The 18,114-nt window shown below is 41.0% G+C and overlaps 2 protein-coding genes across 3 annotated transcripts; one reads left to right on the forward strand and one right to left on the reverse strand.

Moving 5' to 3' along the window:
- Positions 1-228: 228 nt before the first annotated feature.
- LOC114569106 (amine sulfotransferase-like) lies at positions 229-5,297 on the forward strand. The gene is given in 8 exon segments (XM_028598940.1): positions 229-383; positions 2,864-3,012; positions 3,460-3,607; positions 3,609-3,663; positions 4,083-4,209; positions 4,492-4,586; positions 4,680-4,851; positions 4,929-5,297. Coding segments are annotated over 7 exon segments (849 nt in total). The 5' UTR covers positions 229-383; positions 2,864-2,870; the 3' UTR covers positions 5,039-5,297.
- On the reverse strand, positions 5,188-17,557 carry eif3d (eukaryotic translation initiation factor 3, subunit D). 2 transcript variants are annotated; one of them, XM_028598939.1, is made up of 16 exons: positions 17,381-17,557; positions 16,260-16,385; positions 16,116-16,161; positions 15,365-15,501; positions 15,161-15,246; positions 14,994-15,066; positions 14,282-14,397; positions 14,064-14,196; positions 13,801-13,948; positions 13,209-13,339; positions 12,825-12,910; positions 12,473-12,602; positions 8,884-9,026; positions 8,185-8,377; positions 7,969-8,062; positions 5,188-5,301 (listed from the first exon to the last, which is right to left on the reverse strand). In XM_028598939.1, the coding sequence occupies exons 2-16, from the start codon at positions 16,380-16,382 to the stop codon at positions 5,288-5,290; spliced, it is 1,653 nt and encodes a 550-aa protein (XP_028454740.1). In that variant the 5' UTR covers positions 16,383-16,385; positions 17,381-17,557; the 3' UTR covers positions 5,188-5,287. The 2 variants fall into 2 exon arrangements, with proteins under 2 accessions (XP_028454740.1, XP_028454739.1); XM_028598938.1 differs by having other exon boundaries at positions 14,282-14,403.
- Positions 17,558-18,114: the final 557 nt, after the last annotated feature.

Consider the following 18,114-nt stretch of genomic DNA (forward strand, 5'->3'; position numbering starts at 1 on the left):
ACCTGTTAAAGCCTTTTGAACCTGTAATAGTTTGTCCTCCGTCACCAACAGACAAGTTCAGAAACTCCCACTTGAAGCACCAAAATTGAAAAAAATCAATAAATATATATATATATGTTTTTTTATTATTGTTATTTTTAGGGGGACTGAGATGAAATTTAGGGGAGCTTGAGCCCCCCCAAAAAGGGTCTCTTCTGTTCTCTAACATTTCTTTCATTGTTCTGTTTGGTTCAGAAGTAACATGGAGCAGATCACAGACTATCTCTCCAGGTATAAAAACTACAACTTTGCTGTTGGTTATACAACTCCAGAACACATCGATTCACTCCAGAGCTTTGAAATTCGAGATAGTGACGTACTCCTCGTCACTTATCCAAAGTCAGGTGAGTGAGACAAAGTCTCAATCACATTATTTGCATTAAGGTTTTGTCCATAGCTGGGAACAGATTTACTGATCATTAGGGCTGGGTGTCGTAAACATACTAATACCTTTGCCTTTGATAGGCTACCAGTTCCTATAAACGATACTTTTTCGATATAAATTGTTGTTTTTGAGGAATAGGCCGATTTATCTTTGCTAATAAAATGTTGGATTCATGTTAATATTTTCAGACATATTTTCATGGGTGGAGGGAACTTTAAATAACCAGGTAAATCCAATGAGATTTTGTCAAGGGAGCCCTGGCAAAGACAACAGCAATGCAGTGTTTCATACACGCATTCATTAAGACATTTAAAACATAGGAATACACTATCAACACACAGATCATATGCCTTTGAAGACAGACAGGAAGACACGGATCTAGCTAAGGCAGCAATTAGAAATTCCAATTGAATTATCCTCCAAACCCTTTACTACATTTGAAATGCCCTAATTGGGATCATCCTATCCTATCCTATCTAGCAGCAAATCTGTCTGCAAGTGCTTCCAGGCTGCGGGGGCAGAGGACATACAGTAGGCTACCGTAGGGACCGACCGGAAGAGGGTGTCATTTAGCGCAAAGAAACTTGTTTTAGTTGCGATATACCCACAAAGATAAGACTGCTAACGATAGCTTGTTAGTGGAGGCGTTTTTTTGTGTGTGTTTCAACTCGGTGGGGATGGTACTTGCACGATCAGGCTTTCAGGATCTCAAGCATCTTTCTGAGAGGATTACCAAACATGAAAGCCAGCGGACAACGCGGTAAAAGTGGGCAAACAGCTACCCACTGGCAGCGCATTCACACATAACAGCAAACTGAGGAGAGAAGGTATGCACACTGTCGGATCATCTCTGTGTGGGAAATGGCACAAAACCAGAACTAGGCTACACTATTTAACTATTTGAATGGTTAAGTAGTGTAATTCTGGTTTTCCACCTGTCCAGAGTCGTTGTTGCCCCCACCATTTTTCTCGCTGCATCGAGTAGATTGAGAAAACAGCAACAGTCAAACATGTCCATTTGTCCAACTACAAAAATCCCCTCCAGACACATTTAAGACATACAATCATCTGCGTGGAATAACTACGTTTCTGATATGTTCCCCCCATAAGTTCAATTAGTTAACCCTCTGGAGTCCAAGTTCGTTTTGTTTCCCTTTTTTTTTGCAGACTTTCTATGAATTCATTTATTTCTTTTGCACCTTTTTAAACTTTCCTTACCCCACATGGTACGCTTTTTAGCCCTTACTCCTTAACTGTAGGCCTAAGTCTGATTTACCATTGTGTCAATGAAGTGTAAATCTGCCAGGAGCCTAAAGTACAGGCAGGCTACAGTGACACAGCAGTGCCTATAGAAGTACAAATATTTAGTTGTCAATCTCAAAATCACTCAAAATATTATTCTGAAAACAGTTAATGGTTGTAAAAATATTGTCTCCCTGTGTACACACAAAAACAGCAGAAAACCATATATAGTCTATTCACATGATTTAATGCCAACTCATGTATGTGATTGTTTTCATTAAAAGCTTGTAAATCACTGAAAATATGAAGAATAACAAGTTTAAAAAAAAAAATAGTTTACAGGCATAATCTTGCATACATGATATATAAGTAAAGCTAATAATGCTACTATAAATAGAACATGCTCAGTATATTCAGAGGGTTTTTAAACATGAAATCATCCACACTGTTATATCTCAGGCTTTCTGTTGGTGGCAGAGTGTACCCAGCTGGCAGTATTTCATAGGCCTATGGAGTCAACAGCCAATAACATGCATCAGAGCCCAGAGTCCAGCTCAGGGGCGATTCTAGGATCAGACCTTTAGGGGGGGCTCAGCCCCTAATGAGACTGTGACACAGATACAGTGCATTGTAAAAGTGTTAACCCCCTCACCCTGCTAAATCGGTAATTTCATTATCTGATAATCTCTGAGCTAGCTACTCAACAACGTCAGCTAACGTTTTTAACTAAACCTGATCTTACTATAAGTCACAGTAATAACGACCAATTTGACACAATGTTCTAACATTCAGCTATTTTAGTTGCTTACGTTTCAATTTGGGTTGTAATCTGAGCCATGAAATTACCAATTCCTTCTCTGGGAACTACCAACGTTAAACTTCAACTGTCTCCTGCTCGCCCTCTGACAGATCAGATAGAGACTCAGCCAAATGGGGGAGTCTGACACAACCACCTCTGATTGGCCAACACTATTTAGTTTCTGTTAACCTTTTCCTTGACTGGGTTACAGGTGCATAGCATTGGCTACAGCAACACAGGATATTAAACCTGTTAAAGCCTTTTGAACCTGTAATAGTTTGTCCTCCGTCACCAACAGACAAGTTCAGAAACTCCCACTTGAAGCAACCAAAAGCACCTGAGTTTTTTCTGCCCTCTTCTGTTCTCTAACAATTCTTTCATTGTTCTGTTTGGTTCAGAAGTAACATGGAGCAGATCACAGACTATCTCTCCAGGTATAAAAACTACAACTTTGCTGTTGGTTATACAACTCCAGAACACATCGATTCACTCCAGAGCTTTGAAATTCGAGATAGTGACGTACTCCTCGTCACTTATCCAAAGTCAGGTGAGTGAGACAAAGTTTTCTGTATCACATTATGTGCATTAAAGGTTTTGTCCATAGCTGGGAACAGATTTACTGATCATTAGGGCTGGGTATCGTAAACATACTAATACCATGCCTTTGATACCAGTTCCTAAACGATACTTTTTCAATATAAAGAAAGAAAAAAGAAATTACAACACATTATGAACATTTTTTTATTTTTCAGCTCCTACTGAGCCCATCTCTGTGTGACGTTGAGTTTTTGCTGCCCGCCTCTATGACATGTAATGTTAGACAGCCAGTTACAAACAATGTTAGATCTTGGTGGAAGCATGCTGCATGCTTATTGGCTCCTTAGGCATAGAAGGCATTTTTTCGATACTCGATACTTTAGAGGCAATTCGGTCGGTACCCAGCCCTACTTATCATACATGATGTCTCATAACTTAACATATGCCCCCCACACAGGTACTATATGGACTCAACAGATCATCATCTCCATCTATGAGTTAGACGGGGGTCTGTATGAATATGCAAACAACTTGGAGCACATGCCGTGGCTGGAGTACAGGGAGGGTCGAGGAGATTACGCTCTACGACCCTCTCCACGGCTCTTCACCTCACCTCACCCCGGCTCTCATGCCTCCGGGACTAAAGGACAAGAAGGCAAAGGTCAGAATTAATTGGAAGTCCAATACAGTATGTGTTCATACTGCTGGTATTAATACCTACCCTTTACTATTAATTCCATATCTGTGTATATTACTTTGCACCTCACTGCTATTTCTACTTCTGGTTTGATTCCTAATGGCATTACATTTTCTCAGAACTCTGCAATGATTTTAAAAACATATTGACATTATTTGTTGATTAACTTTTCTATAAATCAACCAATGGTTTCAGCTGTAACTGTAAAAATTATGAAATTAGTTCAAACTTGTACTTTCTCAAACAAAAGTACAAAAACGTAAACATTTGTCTTTCATTAAAGATGACGCTAAAACGTCAGGTATCATTCAATCATGTATTATATAAGTTTGGCAAGTTTTTCAACTCTGGGCTGTTTTTTTTTTTTTTTATTTTTAAATCAGATTATCTACGTGATGCGGAATCCAAAGGACAACATTGTCTCCTATTACCACTTCAGTAGAAACTGTGGTGACCTGGAAACTCCAAAGAGCTTCGAGGACTTCTTTGAGCAGTATCTGACAGGCAACGGTAAGGAACCTCCACTCCATTATCTGGAAGAGGATGACCAGATATAGTCCTGTGCTGAACATTTTAAATGATAACCATCTGATCATGAACAATTGATAGGAAGATTGGAAATAACTTCTGTTAAAAAGTCTGTATTGTGGATTTGTTTTTAAATGACTATTAACAATAATTTAAATTGTTTTTACTGTTGCACTATTCATTGTACTGTGTAGTTTGTGTCCTGCTGCTATGACATGCACATTTCCCTCCTATATATAATCCATCCATCCATCTATCATACAGTTGGAGCATCATCCTGGTTTGACCACATCAGGGAGTGGCATTCAAAGAGAGACCAGTACAACATCCTCTTCCTCACCTATGAGGACATGATTTTAGTAAGATGTGGCTTTCTCCGTGACATTTCTAATCCATTTAATACTACCAATTAAAGCATTTAAACTTCTGTTGGGTTTCTGTTCCTCTTTTAGGACCTGAAGGTGGCAGTAACTAAGATCTGCACTTTCTTGGGGAAAAACCTGAATGAAGCAGCCATTGAGCAAGTTGTGGAAAAAGCTACATTTAAGAACATGAAGAAAGATTCCAAAGCCAACTACGAGTTTCTGCCACAAGATAAGGTGAAGAAAGACTATATGCGCAAAGGTAACTCAACATAACTGTAGCTTGTGTGCAGAAACATGTAAACAGGTATCAGGTCTGGTATTCTTTTTAAATTACAGGTAAGATTGGTGACTGGAAGAACACCTTTACTGCCGCTCAGAGTCAAAGAATGGATCAACTCCTGCAGGAGAGACTTGGTGATATGTCTCTGAAGTTCATCTGGGAATAAGCAGAGTAGCCCCACCAACCTTAAGCTGTTTACATTTAATCCTGTAAGATCCCTAAAATGCATTGACATGGTCGGTCGTGCACTTCCAACAATCTACAGTAGCTGTTCATGTGTAAATGGTGAAAAATGAACAGACACGAGTACACACAGCTGGCCAATCTCATCTTTATTGAATGTCAAAAGGAGTTAAATTGTCTTTCTTTACTTATGGTGGAGGCTTGCTTTGGTCACTGGAGCAGTCTCCACATTTCAGTTCTCTTCATCTAGAATGAGAAAAAAACAGTTCTCTATCAGTAAACAAAACAGAATTAATATGGAAACGGGTTCTCCAAGTTATCAGGTAACTGCTGTGTTCCAGATTGGATGTGGTTCAGGGATTTACTCGATAGAGTTAAGCTGCTTCTGGGAACAGACGAGTCACCAAGGATGCAGGGTGTTTTACTTTACGTTTGGTGAAAGTGAATTATCGGTGGACGATTTAGCCCCCCCCTAAAAAAATACTAAAAATACATATTTTGTGCACATTGTAATAACATGATTTTCATGAGCAAAAACTTAATTTTTAATTTATTTGATATATAATTGAATAATGTCATGCAATTGATGGACGGGGAATCTTAAAAAAAAAAAAAAAACACATGTTCAGTGTAGGGATGGGCATGATTACTCGACGATCGATAATTGATTAAGAATTTCGTCGATCACGTTAATTTGTTATTGATTAAACTAATGCTGGTTGCGTTGCGTAGTGAGAGTCTTGAAGCAATGAAATTAATTTTACAGTGTGGCAGCAATTAAACATTTTACCACCCGGGGGCAATATTTGACTCCATACTCCGTTACCTGGCTGCGAGTTTCCGTTTTGATTTCAAAAGTAATCATGAAGAGGACACGGCTAAGTGTGGCATGGGACCATTTCGATTTAAAAAAAAAAACAAGACTTAGTTCACTGCAAACACTGAGATGCCGCGTATAAGTACAACACGGTCACAACTCAAATGATGTAGACTACAACTAAACTAAGTGCATCCGACCTTGGTTAATGTCGGTGGCGGCCGCGGTGCATCCTGCTCAGTCTCAACCTAGCATAAACTCAGCGTTAGCACGGAGGAGCTGCGATGCACAACGAGCAGAGAAAATTACCCAAGGGACCTGCAAGTTCATTGACATGGATAATGGAACCAGCATATCACATTCCGTCACGACGTACCATCACCAGACTGGTAGAAACTCACTACCAAGAACGGAATAAGGTTCCCCGGGCTAGCCAAGTTAGCGAGGAGGTACCGGTGCATCCTGGCAACGCGGCTGTTTTCGGCGGCTGGACTGACGGTCACCAGGTAGCGGTGATCATGTCAACATGCTTATCTTTCTCAACAAAAATCAGTAGACTGGTGCAGAAGTTGATGTGAGTTAGCCTACTGGTTATTTTTTTATTAGGCTTTGTCCGTGCCTTGGATAGTTTTGAGTTACATTTTGACAAAACCTGTCAGATCTAGTATTATGTTTTTGGTCATTATTTAACATGATTCTTTTTATTTATTATTTTGGAACAAACCAGGGTCTCCGTTTAAGAACGCCGGCTCGCAGCTGCAGGTTCTGCTGCTTCAGAGTACAGCAGTGCATATATCTATAATCTATAACCTCCAGTTTAACTGCCACAAGTGGTTCTTCCTGTAATTAACCCTGGTGTTGTCTTCCCGTCAACCTTGAAAAAAACACTTTTGACGCCTGTTTTCACAGTTTGTTTTTGCTTTTTCTAACGTTTTAAATTGTAAAATTTTTCTTCTTTACATTTTCAGCGCTTATTTCTACGTCCCATATTTTCTGATATAAAAACAAAAATTTTAAAACGGGTCAATTTGACCGTAAGTCAACACAAGGGTTAAGATCTCATCGAGGAAAAGCACGCTGTATTTTTGTATTTTCATTGCATTTTTAACTTTAAATAATTTTAATATAAAAATATTAATGATTAATCGTTAATTCTCCCAACGATCGACTAAGAAAATGTAATCAAAATGACCATCCCTAGTTCAGTGGTACCAAAACAAAATTAAAAAAGCTTAAGGTGGTGCCTGATTTTAAATATACCTTGAAATGATGGCCAGCAGCATCAAACTCAACCTGGCTAACCTTACGCATGTAAGACCATACCTAGCAACAGAGACAGCCAGTCTCTTCATGCATGCTAGGATCTTCTCCCACACAACATGCTGTTTACAAGCTGGTCACAAGCAAGCATGACAACTCTGAAACCAATTGAGTTCCTTTCCAAACAGACACTAAAACACTTGACTGAAAGGCCAATATAATACAAAAGTACAATGTATTTAATTTTGATCTTTTCAAACATTTTGCAGATGCTTGTCTCATCTTATGGGCTTGGACGTCCCATGCTGAGTCAGTTCATGATGCAGTAATAGTATAGCATAGTAATGACAGGGCTACTACCCGAGGGGACTGTGGTACAATACAGAAGTAGCAAGTTTGCTTGGCCCGAGCCACGCACAACTGGAGAAGTCTCTCCATTGAATTAAGAGAGAGCACCAAGTACCTAACCTTTAAACTTAAGAGATGGCTTAAAGCAAAGCAAACTTGCAATGAATGAATAATCACACTACCTACTACCTGGCACTGCCTTTACCTCGTTTTTACATGTATCTACTACTTCTGAAATGTGTTGTATCATATTGTGTTGTATTGTAGAATTGGTACCATAAGGCCATTCGTAATAACCTGCCCAGGGAGCACAGATGAAAATGAGCTCATTAGCTAACTCTGGCACATTTACATTAATCGGTGGAATCGGAAATGTTGATTCATGTGCATTGTAACCGGTAAATAAACAAACCAACAGCCTGCTGCCAATGCTCAAACTATCTCTGTGTACATGTGAGCTAAAAGTAGTGATTACAACTGAATCTCACCTTCTTCCTCCTCGTCCTCTTCGTCTTCCTCTTCCTCCTCCTCTTCATCAGAACTGAAGGTCCCATCAGGCAGGCTGTAAACCCGAATCACTTGCTGTTGACAAAATAAAATACAGAATGTCGACCAATCAGTTCAACAAATCACAACTAGCCTTAAACCAGAAAGCTGGTATGCATCCTTGTAGCACAAAGCATGAATAATGATTGACGGCTCACCTTGTTGGGGTCCTTGAGGATGAGGTACTTGCCCTCGTCCAGCTTGCGGCAGATATCGATGACGCAGCGGAGGATTCCCCAGGCGTTCTCCATGCTCAAGTTAATCTGGCTGGCGAACTCGTTGGGTTTGAACTGCTGGGTTCCCAGGATGACGTGTCGAGCAGAGTCCTTTGCGTGATACCGAGACACATACCTGAAGAATGCACAGTGATGCAACGGCTACAGTCAGTCCAAGCCTGAACAAACTACAGCTCTGTTACAATTTTGCGTTTAGCGTCTCCATACAGGTAACTGAATCCTTCGCTACAATAGGCACAATGTGTTTGTGCTTTATTCACTTGACAGACTTATTAGTTTGTATCATGGCCATCTAACCATAAGAGCAAAACCTGAAAGACGTTTGTTTACGTCAGTCTAGGCACCACATTGTTTCAGTGTTGTTAGAGGAAGCCTGAGCCTAAGATCGTCATTGCAAACCACTGCTTCTCTGTAATTGTTGTGCACGCGACAATAAAACAATGGAATAAAACAGGAAAAAGTGTCTCAGTCTCACCTACGTATATTCTCAATGACATTACGGTACAAGCTACAACATACTGACTAAAGCTAAATGCTAAGCTTATGATCTGGCCTCCATTGCTACATCTCCTGTATTCTTGCATATCCACACCCTGACAGAATAACAGGTTTGTTCCTTACCCCAGTTTGAGGTACTCGGATCCAGCCAGCATGGCGCAGCAGGTCCAGCGGGCCAGTTTGTAGCTGTTGTTCTTCAGCTCAGTGGCAAGGACGGCTCCTCTCTGAGAGTCCAGCTTCTGACGCCAGTCCACCCCGTTACAATGCTGGGGATACCACAGAGCGACAAATGCGTTTAGTTTTTGAAAATAAAAATAAAAAAGAAGGCATTTTTTAATAACAAATTAACTTAACAAAAAAATACCTAAATTTTACTATTGAACAGCTGGATCCAGTCGGAACTTAAATTTCAGATTGTTATGGTTTTTTTTAACCTAAATATCTTTTTGGGACTGTGACTCTAAATAGGTTTACATGATTTAATTTTCAGAAAACACCATATTTTTGTTGTACTGCACATTGCTGCAGCTCCTCTTTTCATGTGTTGAGCTCTCTGTTTTAGCTACAGAGTGAGGCACCGCACTTCTATTCCATTTTTGTTGGGAGTTGCACATAGGCAGTAGCTAGGTAAGGACTACTAGCCAGTCAGAAGCAGAGTATGAGGGCGTCCCATGATAGCACATTGGCGAGCAATATAAACGTGTGTTACAAAGTGATGTATGTTCGTCACGGAAGTAAAGGCTGGACGATAAAACAATAACAATATGTATCGCGATAGACACATAATCAATATCAATAGCATTTTCTATTGATCGGTCGATAAAACGTTCGATTAGGGCTGGGCGATATGGACCAAAAGTCATATCCCGATATATTTCGGCTGAATATCGATATACGATATATATCCCGATATTTTTTTCCGCAAAGTGAGAGCAAATGTTCAGTCAAAGCCAAAATCAAATATGACATGTCACAAGTAGTTTCATAGAGACAGTTGCAAAATCAAATAAATAATGAACCGGTTTCTTCACCTGGTTCATGATTAAATGCTCAGCTGTTCAAATAACAATAAAATGTAAACCTAAATACTGTATAACAGGAGTACCTTTTTTGAAATCAAAGCTCCATATTTGTGATTCGTTCCAAAGGTCAATTAAGCTTTTGATATTAATATAATCTACTTTGTTCAAAATGTAATGCCTCATGCCTGTAAGCCTAGGTTTATAGTCCCATTCTTCCACTTGATACTGCTTCCACTTAAGTAAACTAAAAGATGAACTATCGACTACAAAACAAAGAAACTAATGTGTTAATACAAAGAATATTTATTATGATCGGTTCACAGATCCAGAGTCCAAACGGAAACTTCACCCTTCTGAACTAAAAGTTTCTGCTTCAAGGTGAAGTTTAAAACAGACTGAAATGTCCAGGCTCATTCCTCCACTATTTATTTCTGTATGTATTTATGCGTTACGTGTCATTTTAACGGGCACTGAGCTCCAGATCCTGCAGCTGCAGACGGTCTCTGCTGCCCCGCTGTAGCTTCTCTCCGTCCGCCTGCCGCCGCAAACTTAGTGGAACTTTCCGCCCGATATCGACATACAGGTCGCCCTGGACTACGTGTAAGATCCTACCGATCACCACTCTGTCTTTGGCTGGTCCGATCCGGATCAGCGGGGACCGCGCAGCAGCGAGGCAAAGCTGTGTTTTTCCCGGGGAAGAGACGCTGCGGCCGCCACGGAGCTCTCCGCCTCCCCGCTGCCGCCGGAGTCCCGATTGCTGGTCGAAGGCGGCATACATAATCATAAAACACATTGTCACCTGTTAAATGTTATTCATTGCTGTTTGTTCTTTTCATTTCCTCTATCGAACATAATTAAGCAGTACAAAAGTCCGGCATCTTTAGCGTTGATCTGAATGCTTCGCACCCCTGTTCCAAGATGGCGGCGGTTTTGACGTATGTTTCGAACCTCAAGGCGACATCTGTGTATATATCTATGGGAGCAAGGATCACATTTGAACTATATCGATATATGCGATATGGTCTAATTCCATATCTCATTTAAAAATATATTGATATATTTTTTATATCGATATATCGCCCAGCCCTACGTTCGATAACTTGTTTTTCTTCATCAGAAGAAACCAGAGGTTGTGAATCAAGTTTGGTTGGATGAACAAAGGCCCTCACTCTCTGGGAAACTAGCAATGTAACAGTATCTGTTTGGTTGCGCCACATCGCTGTCTCGTGTTCTTCAATAACAGAACCGGCGTTGAGTGGAAAGTGAGTGCCGCAGTGAGCGAGGAAATCGTTGATAAAACAGGAAAAGTCAGTATGGCAGTTTTGGGGATTTTATAAGTCTGACCGTAGTCTGACCAATGTCGTCAGACCGTCGTCCCCACCAACACTGGTAATACCATAAACTTGTTTTACCACTTTAGCCGCGCTCACACTTTGGAGCACAGCCGTATTCGCCATCAACGTCCAACAACATCTGCAGCTGCTACACGGCACAAGCAGCAGACCGCCATGGAGAGGTACTCTGCATCAGCGCCTTACTAAACACTACAAGCAGCAGACCGCCATGGAGAAGTACTCTGCATCAGCGCCTTACTAAACGCTACAAGCAGCAGACCGCCATGGAGAGGTACTCTGCATCAGCGCCTTAGTAAACACTACAAGCAGCAGACCACCATGGAGAGGTACTCTGCATCAGCGCCTTACTAAACGCTACAAGCAGCAGACCGCCATGGAGAGGTACTCTGCATCAGCGCCTTACTAAACGCTACAAGCAGCAGACCACCATGGAGAGGTACTCTGCATCAGCGCCTTACTAAACACTACAAGCAGCAGACCACCATGGAGAGGTACTCTGCATCAGCGCCTTACTAAACACTACAAGCAGCAGACCACCATGGAGAGGTACTCTGCATCAGCGCCTTACTAAACGCTACAAAGAAATAACGAAGGCAGACATGCTGAGCACTGTCCAGAAGCCAGGTTACCAACCTAGCACTAAACCTGCAGAAAATAGTTCCTTCTCAGGTTTTTTTATATTTAGCTAACACTTTGCACTATTTTATGACACTTTATTAAGCATTTCTTACTTATTCTTTAATTTTGCACCTTAATGTTAAGAGATAATAGTTAAGTGTTCATTGTGATTTTAGACCTGTTTACATTTTAATTATTTGAGTGTTTTCCATGGTTGTGTTGACATTTCTGCTTTTATAACTGAGGGGATTATAATCAGAGCAGGGTTAAGTTTAAAATAAAAATGTTTAAATTTAATATATTTTTCTCCTGGTCCTTATTTTAAATAGGTCATAAAAAATATCAATAATTATCGATATCGACCGATATGAAAAACTTATATCGTGATACAGTTTTCAACCATATTGCCCAGCCCTAGGCTGGACTACAATAGAGCTGTTTGGAGCAGTTTGGGAACAGTGTTTTCTGTTGGAGATGGTAAGTCCCTTTAGGATGGACTTTGGGCTTTTTCACTTTGTAAACCTTTAACGTGCACAAAAAAAAGATATATAACACAATAAAGGAAAGGGAAAAAGCCAAAAAGCATAATATGAGAACTTTAATACATAACTGCAAGAACTAAATGAACACACTCTAGGCCTGTTAATATGATAACCATTAAATGCTCACTGAGGATGAACATCAGCCACTACTGAAACACCTCCCGCTGCCTCTTACCCTGGAGTCCCACTCGTTGAGGGTCTTGACGTTAATGAAAGACACTTCTCCGTTGGCGCCGGTCATCACTCCATCGTGCTCACAGCGGACTATCAGATCAATGTCTTCCCCGAGCTTCCAGTGACGGTACCTAAAGAACACACACTAGCGGTAAGCCTGCGAGGAAGCAGTTTTTACATCTCATGACACTGATATATGACACTGTATGTTAGACTTACTTATCTTGTGCTCATAGGATTGAAAAATATATTATTCCACAATTTTATATTCCTAAGTACCTTACACTTTGTACAGGCCTACCGAGGTTTGATTTTAAATGGCAGTAAACTAACCAGCAGGGTTTAGTGCCTACCTGTAGGCTACAGATGCCACCTCGCTCTTGTCCGCATCCTCCTCCACAAATGGGTTGGGGGCAGGGAACTTGTAGCGCTCTCCACCCTGAAGAAAACAAAAACATGACATATCTTCATAAAATAGTCAAAAGGAAAATATCTAATGTGTAACGTGCAACTTCAGGCAACCCCTGTATTACTGGAGGCACTGGTTAGAGCAAAACTTTGACATTTTGGGTAATGTTTATATGCTTTCTGGTGGAGAGCTGAGCGAGAAAATTGAGACCACTCTCATATCTGTCCACCTGACACAGCCAGCAGTCGGTTATCTTAGATTAGCTTAGCACAAAGACCAGAAACAGCTAGCCGGGCTGGTAAGGGGTTTAAACTGTGGGTGCTCTCACCATGCGTAAACACTGCTGGCTGAAGTTGTGGTTGATGTATGTGGCCTCCATCGCCAGGTTACGAGGAGAGTTGAAGGAGTTGCCCTCATCCTGCGGCGGCTCGTTGGCGGTCTCGCTCACGGTGAGCAAATCTGACGGGAGCAGTTACATAATGTTACAGATGTTAAAGCAACACAACGCGTTTTATCTACAGCAGTGCATCATATTCTATGAGATCATCAGATGTTTGTAGCTCTCCTGTCGCTGTCCTGTGAGAACCACGTATCTCTAAAAAGTCAACTGTTCATGGTGTCAGAAAAACAGCCCCGTTTCCAGCTTTGTGACGATGCATTTTCCAGCTGATCCAAGAGGCTTTTTTAAAAGACTTTATTTAGCTTAAAAAATAGAAGAATTTTCTCAACACACAAAGGAACACTTCATCACAAACATTCAACATCAACACATCTGGAGATATGTGGTTTTCACTGGACAGGAAGGGCATGAAAAACTGAAAAGCAACTAAAGCTGTCAGATAAATGTAGTGGAGTAAAAAGAGTAAATTAAGACCAATCTAAAATAACCAGTCGGGTGTCGGTGTCTCTCAAAGCCTCACCAAAGTCAGAGTTGTCTCTCTTGTCAAAGAACAGCTTGTTGCCCACTCTCTGCACGATGATGTCCCAGGAGTTGACCGAGCGTGTGCAGCACATCAAGGTGGCCAAGATGGCGTCAGTGGCAAACACATTACCCTGAGTCTTAGCCAGCTGGAAAGAGAACACAAAAAATAAATACAGGTTGTAAAAGAAAGCATCTTAAATAACTAAATTCTGACTGACGTTGCGTTCCCTGGAGCAGCTCGTGATGTTGAAGTCTGTGTACCTTGCGGATGACGGGGTCGTCAGTGGTAGTGACGGTGTGGAAGATCCTCTTGATGCTTTTCAGCTGCTTCTCGTTGCGGGTGGTGATCCGGTCAAAAGCCTTATCGTAGTGCTCCAAAGCACCGCAGCACTCACTGCAGGAAGAGAGAGTTCATCACCTTCAGTATTTATCAAGATAAATGACTGGGGGCTAAAGAAGAGCAGGCGAGTTTCACTTACATGTCAGAGGGGTCAGCTACCTCCATGTATCTCATCTTCATCAGTCTGGGGAAGTCCATCTCCTCCTTCACCTCCCAGTCACTCCTAACCTCAACTGAGGAGTCTCTGGGTTTCAGCTGGGCCTTGAAGTACATGGACATGGAGAAAGAAAAGGGGTGTATAGAGGGAGAGAAGGGTTGTATGGAGGGAGAGAAGAGTTGTATGGAGGGAGAGAAGGGTTGTAATGAGGGAGAGAAGGGTTGTATGGAGGGAGAGAAGGGTTGTATGGAGGGAGAGAAGGGTTGTATGGAGGAAGAGAAGGGTTGTATAGAAAGAAAGAGGGTTGTACAGGAAAAACAAATGTTAACACCAACGCTACCAAAAGCCCTCAGCAGAAGAATTATCCTGCTACAAAAATACAAATTTCTTCACTCACAAAAAATATATACTTATGAAAACATAAAACAAATTTTAAAATCCTGAAATTACCTTCTCGAATTGCAAACATTATAGAACACGCTTTGCTTTATTTTCACTAGTAATTCATTAACTGTTTATAAAATGTCAGAAAATAGTGAAAAATGCCCATTGGTATTCCTTTTTTAGAAAACCAATAAATGTGCACATTTGAGAAGCTGCCAATCTTTATTTTTGCTTGAAAACAATGAATCTTTATTGACGACTACTAGTTGACGCTCTAATCCAGTAATAAATCCGAATAACTGATCAATACCTGGGATTTCTGGTCCCACTTCTGACGGACCCCAAACTGCTTCTGGAACTTTTTCTGCAGGCGCATACGATCCCTGAACAGAGAAACGCACAGAAGTGATCTCACACTGGGATCCAAAACAAGAAACATTTGACAGAACATCGGCTAAAAAGCAGCGCATGTCTCACCTCTCCTTTTGCTTGGCGCTCTTAGGGAGCGTCTGCATGTTGAACTGAGTCAGGTTCCTACGATCTTTATCCCTGCGCAGATTCCTCTGTTGAAACAGACAGACATTTTATGAGACTACTTCAAATATAACACACAACACTTACATTTTAAATCAACAGGGTGACACTCCGTGTGTGTGTGTGTGTGTGTGTGGTCTGCTGTACCTGAGCAAACCTCATGCGGTTCCTCTGGTAGGCCGTCTTCTGCGTCTTGGCCGTGTCCACCAGCTGGAAGCTCGTCTCGTCTTCCTCATGAAAGTAGGCGTACTGACTACCTCCTCCGAACTGAGAGGAATACTTATCTGGAGACAAAATAAAATACAGAATTTCATTAGAAATTACAACTTTAAACTATTTAATAATTACTAATGTTGTTGTAAAGATTTCAACACTTCCACCAACAGAGGTGGTAAGTATATATGTTTCGATTTTACTTTTAATTTGATGTATGTCCAATTAGAGATTTAATGTGTCCAGACTAGGGATGGTCTCGAGACCCGGTTCAAAATTTCATAAAAACCTGAAAATCAATAAGGTCTGTGCGTATCGATACTGCTATCGAGACTAGTGGATCATATAATGTTACGTCTTGAGAGAAGAGTCATGTCATTTAAATAAAAAACAAACAGTCACAGATTCAGTTTCTGAAATAAAGCAATAATAGTTCTGTGAAGATAAAAAAACATGTTGCCTCTTTCACACCAAATAATAGAAAAGGGTTGAAAATGGCATCGATAAAGACTCAGATCTTTAAGTCTCGAAAATGGTATCAATAAAAAATGTATGATCCCCATCCCTAATCCAGACTTTTTAATCCATCCATATTGCCATCTGTATTCCCACACATACATTTTAGGTAAAAGACGCTAAATACTATTTAAGGCGGTTCATCTGTGTGGACAGCGGTCTGTCTTACTTGTGTATCTCTTGTCTTGATAAGTCGCTCCAGTCCAGTCAGCAACCTGACGAGAGAACACACAACGTGAGGAAAACTGAAGACAGCGTGGTTCCTTCAGTAGAAACCTCATTCATTATTAAAAGTGAGAAAAAAAAAAAAAACCTTTCCCAGGCGGTCTCCTTTGCTGAACGGCTGGTAGGGCATGTCTTTAAACTTCTCTGGGACCGCACAAGGACCCCATCCCGACGGATTGTCCTGGATCACAGGGGCGTTGAACTTTGCCATGATCTGAAGTCAGAGAGAAAAAGACCCTTCTGTAACTCACCTAAAATGATGTCCAGATAAATAAATAAAAAGTGCACAGGGCAATGGTCTAAACATGCAGAGGGTCTCAGGCAGCGAGCAGCACTGATTTCTCCAGCAATGCACTGAAATAAATAGGCACTGATCAGCTTGCGCAGTGGGCTAGTCATCATCGACCCCTGGACATCCATCAACAAGCTGGACCAAGTAGCTACACACATGAAACTGGGACCTCAGGCTGCAACTAACATAGTTTAAGCTGCTGATTCATTTTTACTGGTTCATTTAGTTTGTCATTTATCAGAATCATTAAAAAAAAAACTTTGCCTTGAGTGACACTAAGACTAACACACAGATCAAATCTTAAAAATCTTTTTTAACCCTACTTAGCAGAAGCGACACCACACCTTCATGATCACACTCAACAGTTACATTTCAGATTTACGAGAATAGATTTATTAACGTTAGCTACGTCTGTTCTTTAATAAGCTTGGCGGCCGCTCAATTACTACAAAGCCATTGTTTTATTTGTATGTTTGTAACAGTGTCTTTTATCGATCAGCAGCACCAGCTGACATCTGCACCCCTAGCTAGCTAACGTTAGCTAACATTATCTTTGTGGTGCCTATATCTGTGTGGTGCCTTTACTTTTAACTTAGGGTCACATGCTAACAGAAGGAGGTGATCTCGACTGGGGCGTAAAACTGAATTACCGGAACCAACACATAATATTAAAACAAAGAAGGAGATGTGAGCTTTCTTCTGGATAAATGATTTTTTTTCCCCACCCTGAGCTCTCTGACTCGTTTAGCTAACGGTGGCTAACGCTAGCCATCTTGCCAGGTGGCCGCGCTAGCATGCTAAGCTAACTTGGGTGGCAGGTCACAAACACGTACTCGGGACTCGCTAAGATTTAACTTCAAACACCACTGAAAACGGTGGGTTTTCATACGCCTGTACATATTGAACTGTAATCTTACCGTGAATTATGTGACACCCTGTCGGCACTTTTAATCCAACCAGTCCTCAAACAGCGCAAATCCCCGACGGAGTGCCGGTGTGAAAGGAAGTAGAGAGCTGACGCAAAGCGGAAACTGATTCATGCAGTAGTACAACTGGCGTACTGCCCTCAGCTGGTCATAATGCGAAACTCCACCTCTGTTTATGGTTCCTTTTATTTTCACGATTTTGACCGGAAGTACTACACTAGCTACACTTTTGTGTCTAGCTAACTTGATAGCGGCGCGCAACTGTAATTACACAATGTGGCCACAAGAGGGCAGCGCTATACACATTTTGTCAATCTAAATAGCTTGAAAACACCATTGATATATAAAAAAAAACACTCATAGAAAAACACTAGAGAAACGCAACAAGTTCATCGAAAAGAAACTTACAATGTGTTTTCCTTTGCGCTTATCCCACTATATACATTATCTTAATACATCCTATATACAGTTATATACACTATATACAGTATAGTTATACAGCTATACAGTAATATGGGACTAATGGTAAGCCTTGCTAGCGGGTTAGGGTCACGTCTAGACGCTCGACTAATTACGTTGCAGTTCTTCGGTGTGACCACTAGAAAAAACAGAAAACACTCGTAATTCTACATTCACACATGCCAATTTGATCGTTCATTTAACCACCTTTAATCTTTTATCGTAAAATTTGAAGGTATTGAGGGCTGACTGCAACTAGAGCTGTT

Source organism: Perca flavescens, chromosome 15 (genome assembly GCF_004354835.1).
Source record: "Perca flavescens isolate YP-PL-M2 chromosome 15, PFLA_1.0, whole genome shotgun sequence".
Taxonomy (NCBI): Eukaryota; Metazoa; Chordata; class Actinopteri; order Perciformes; family Percidae; genus Perca; species Perca flavescens.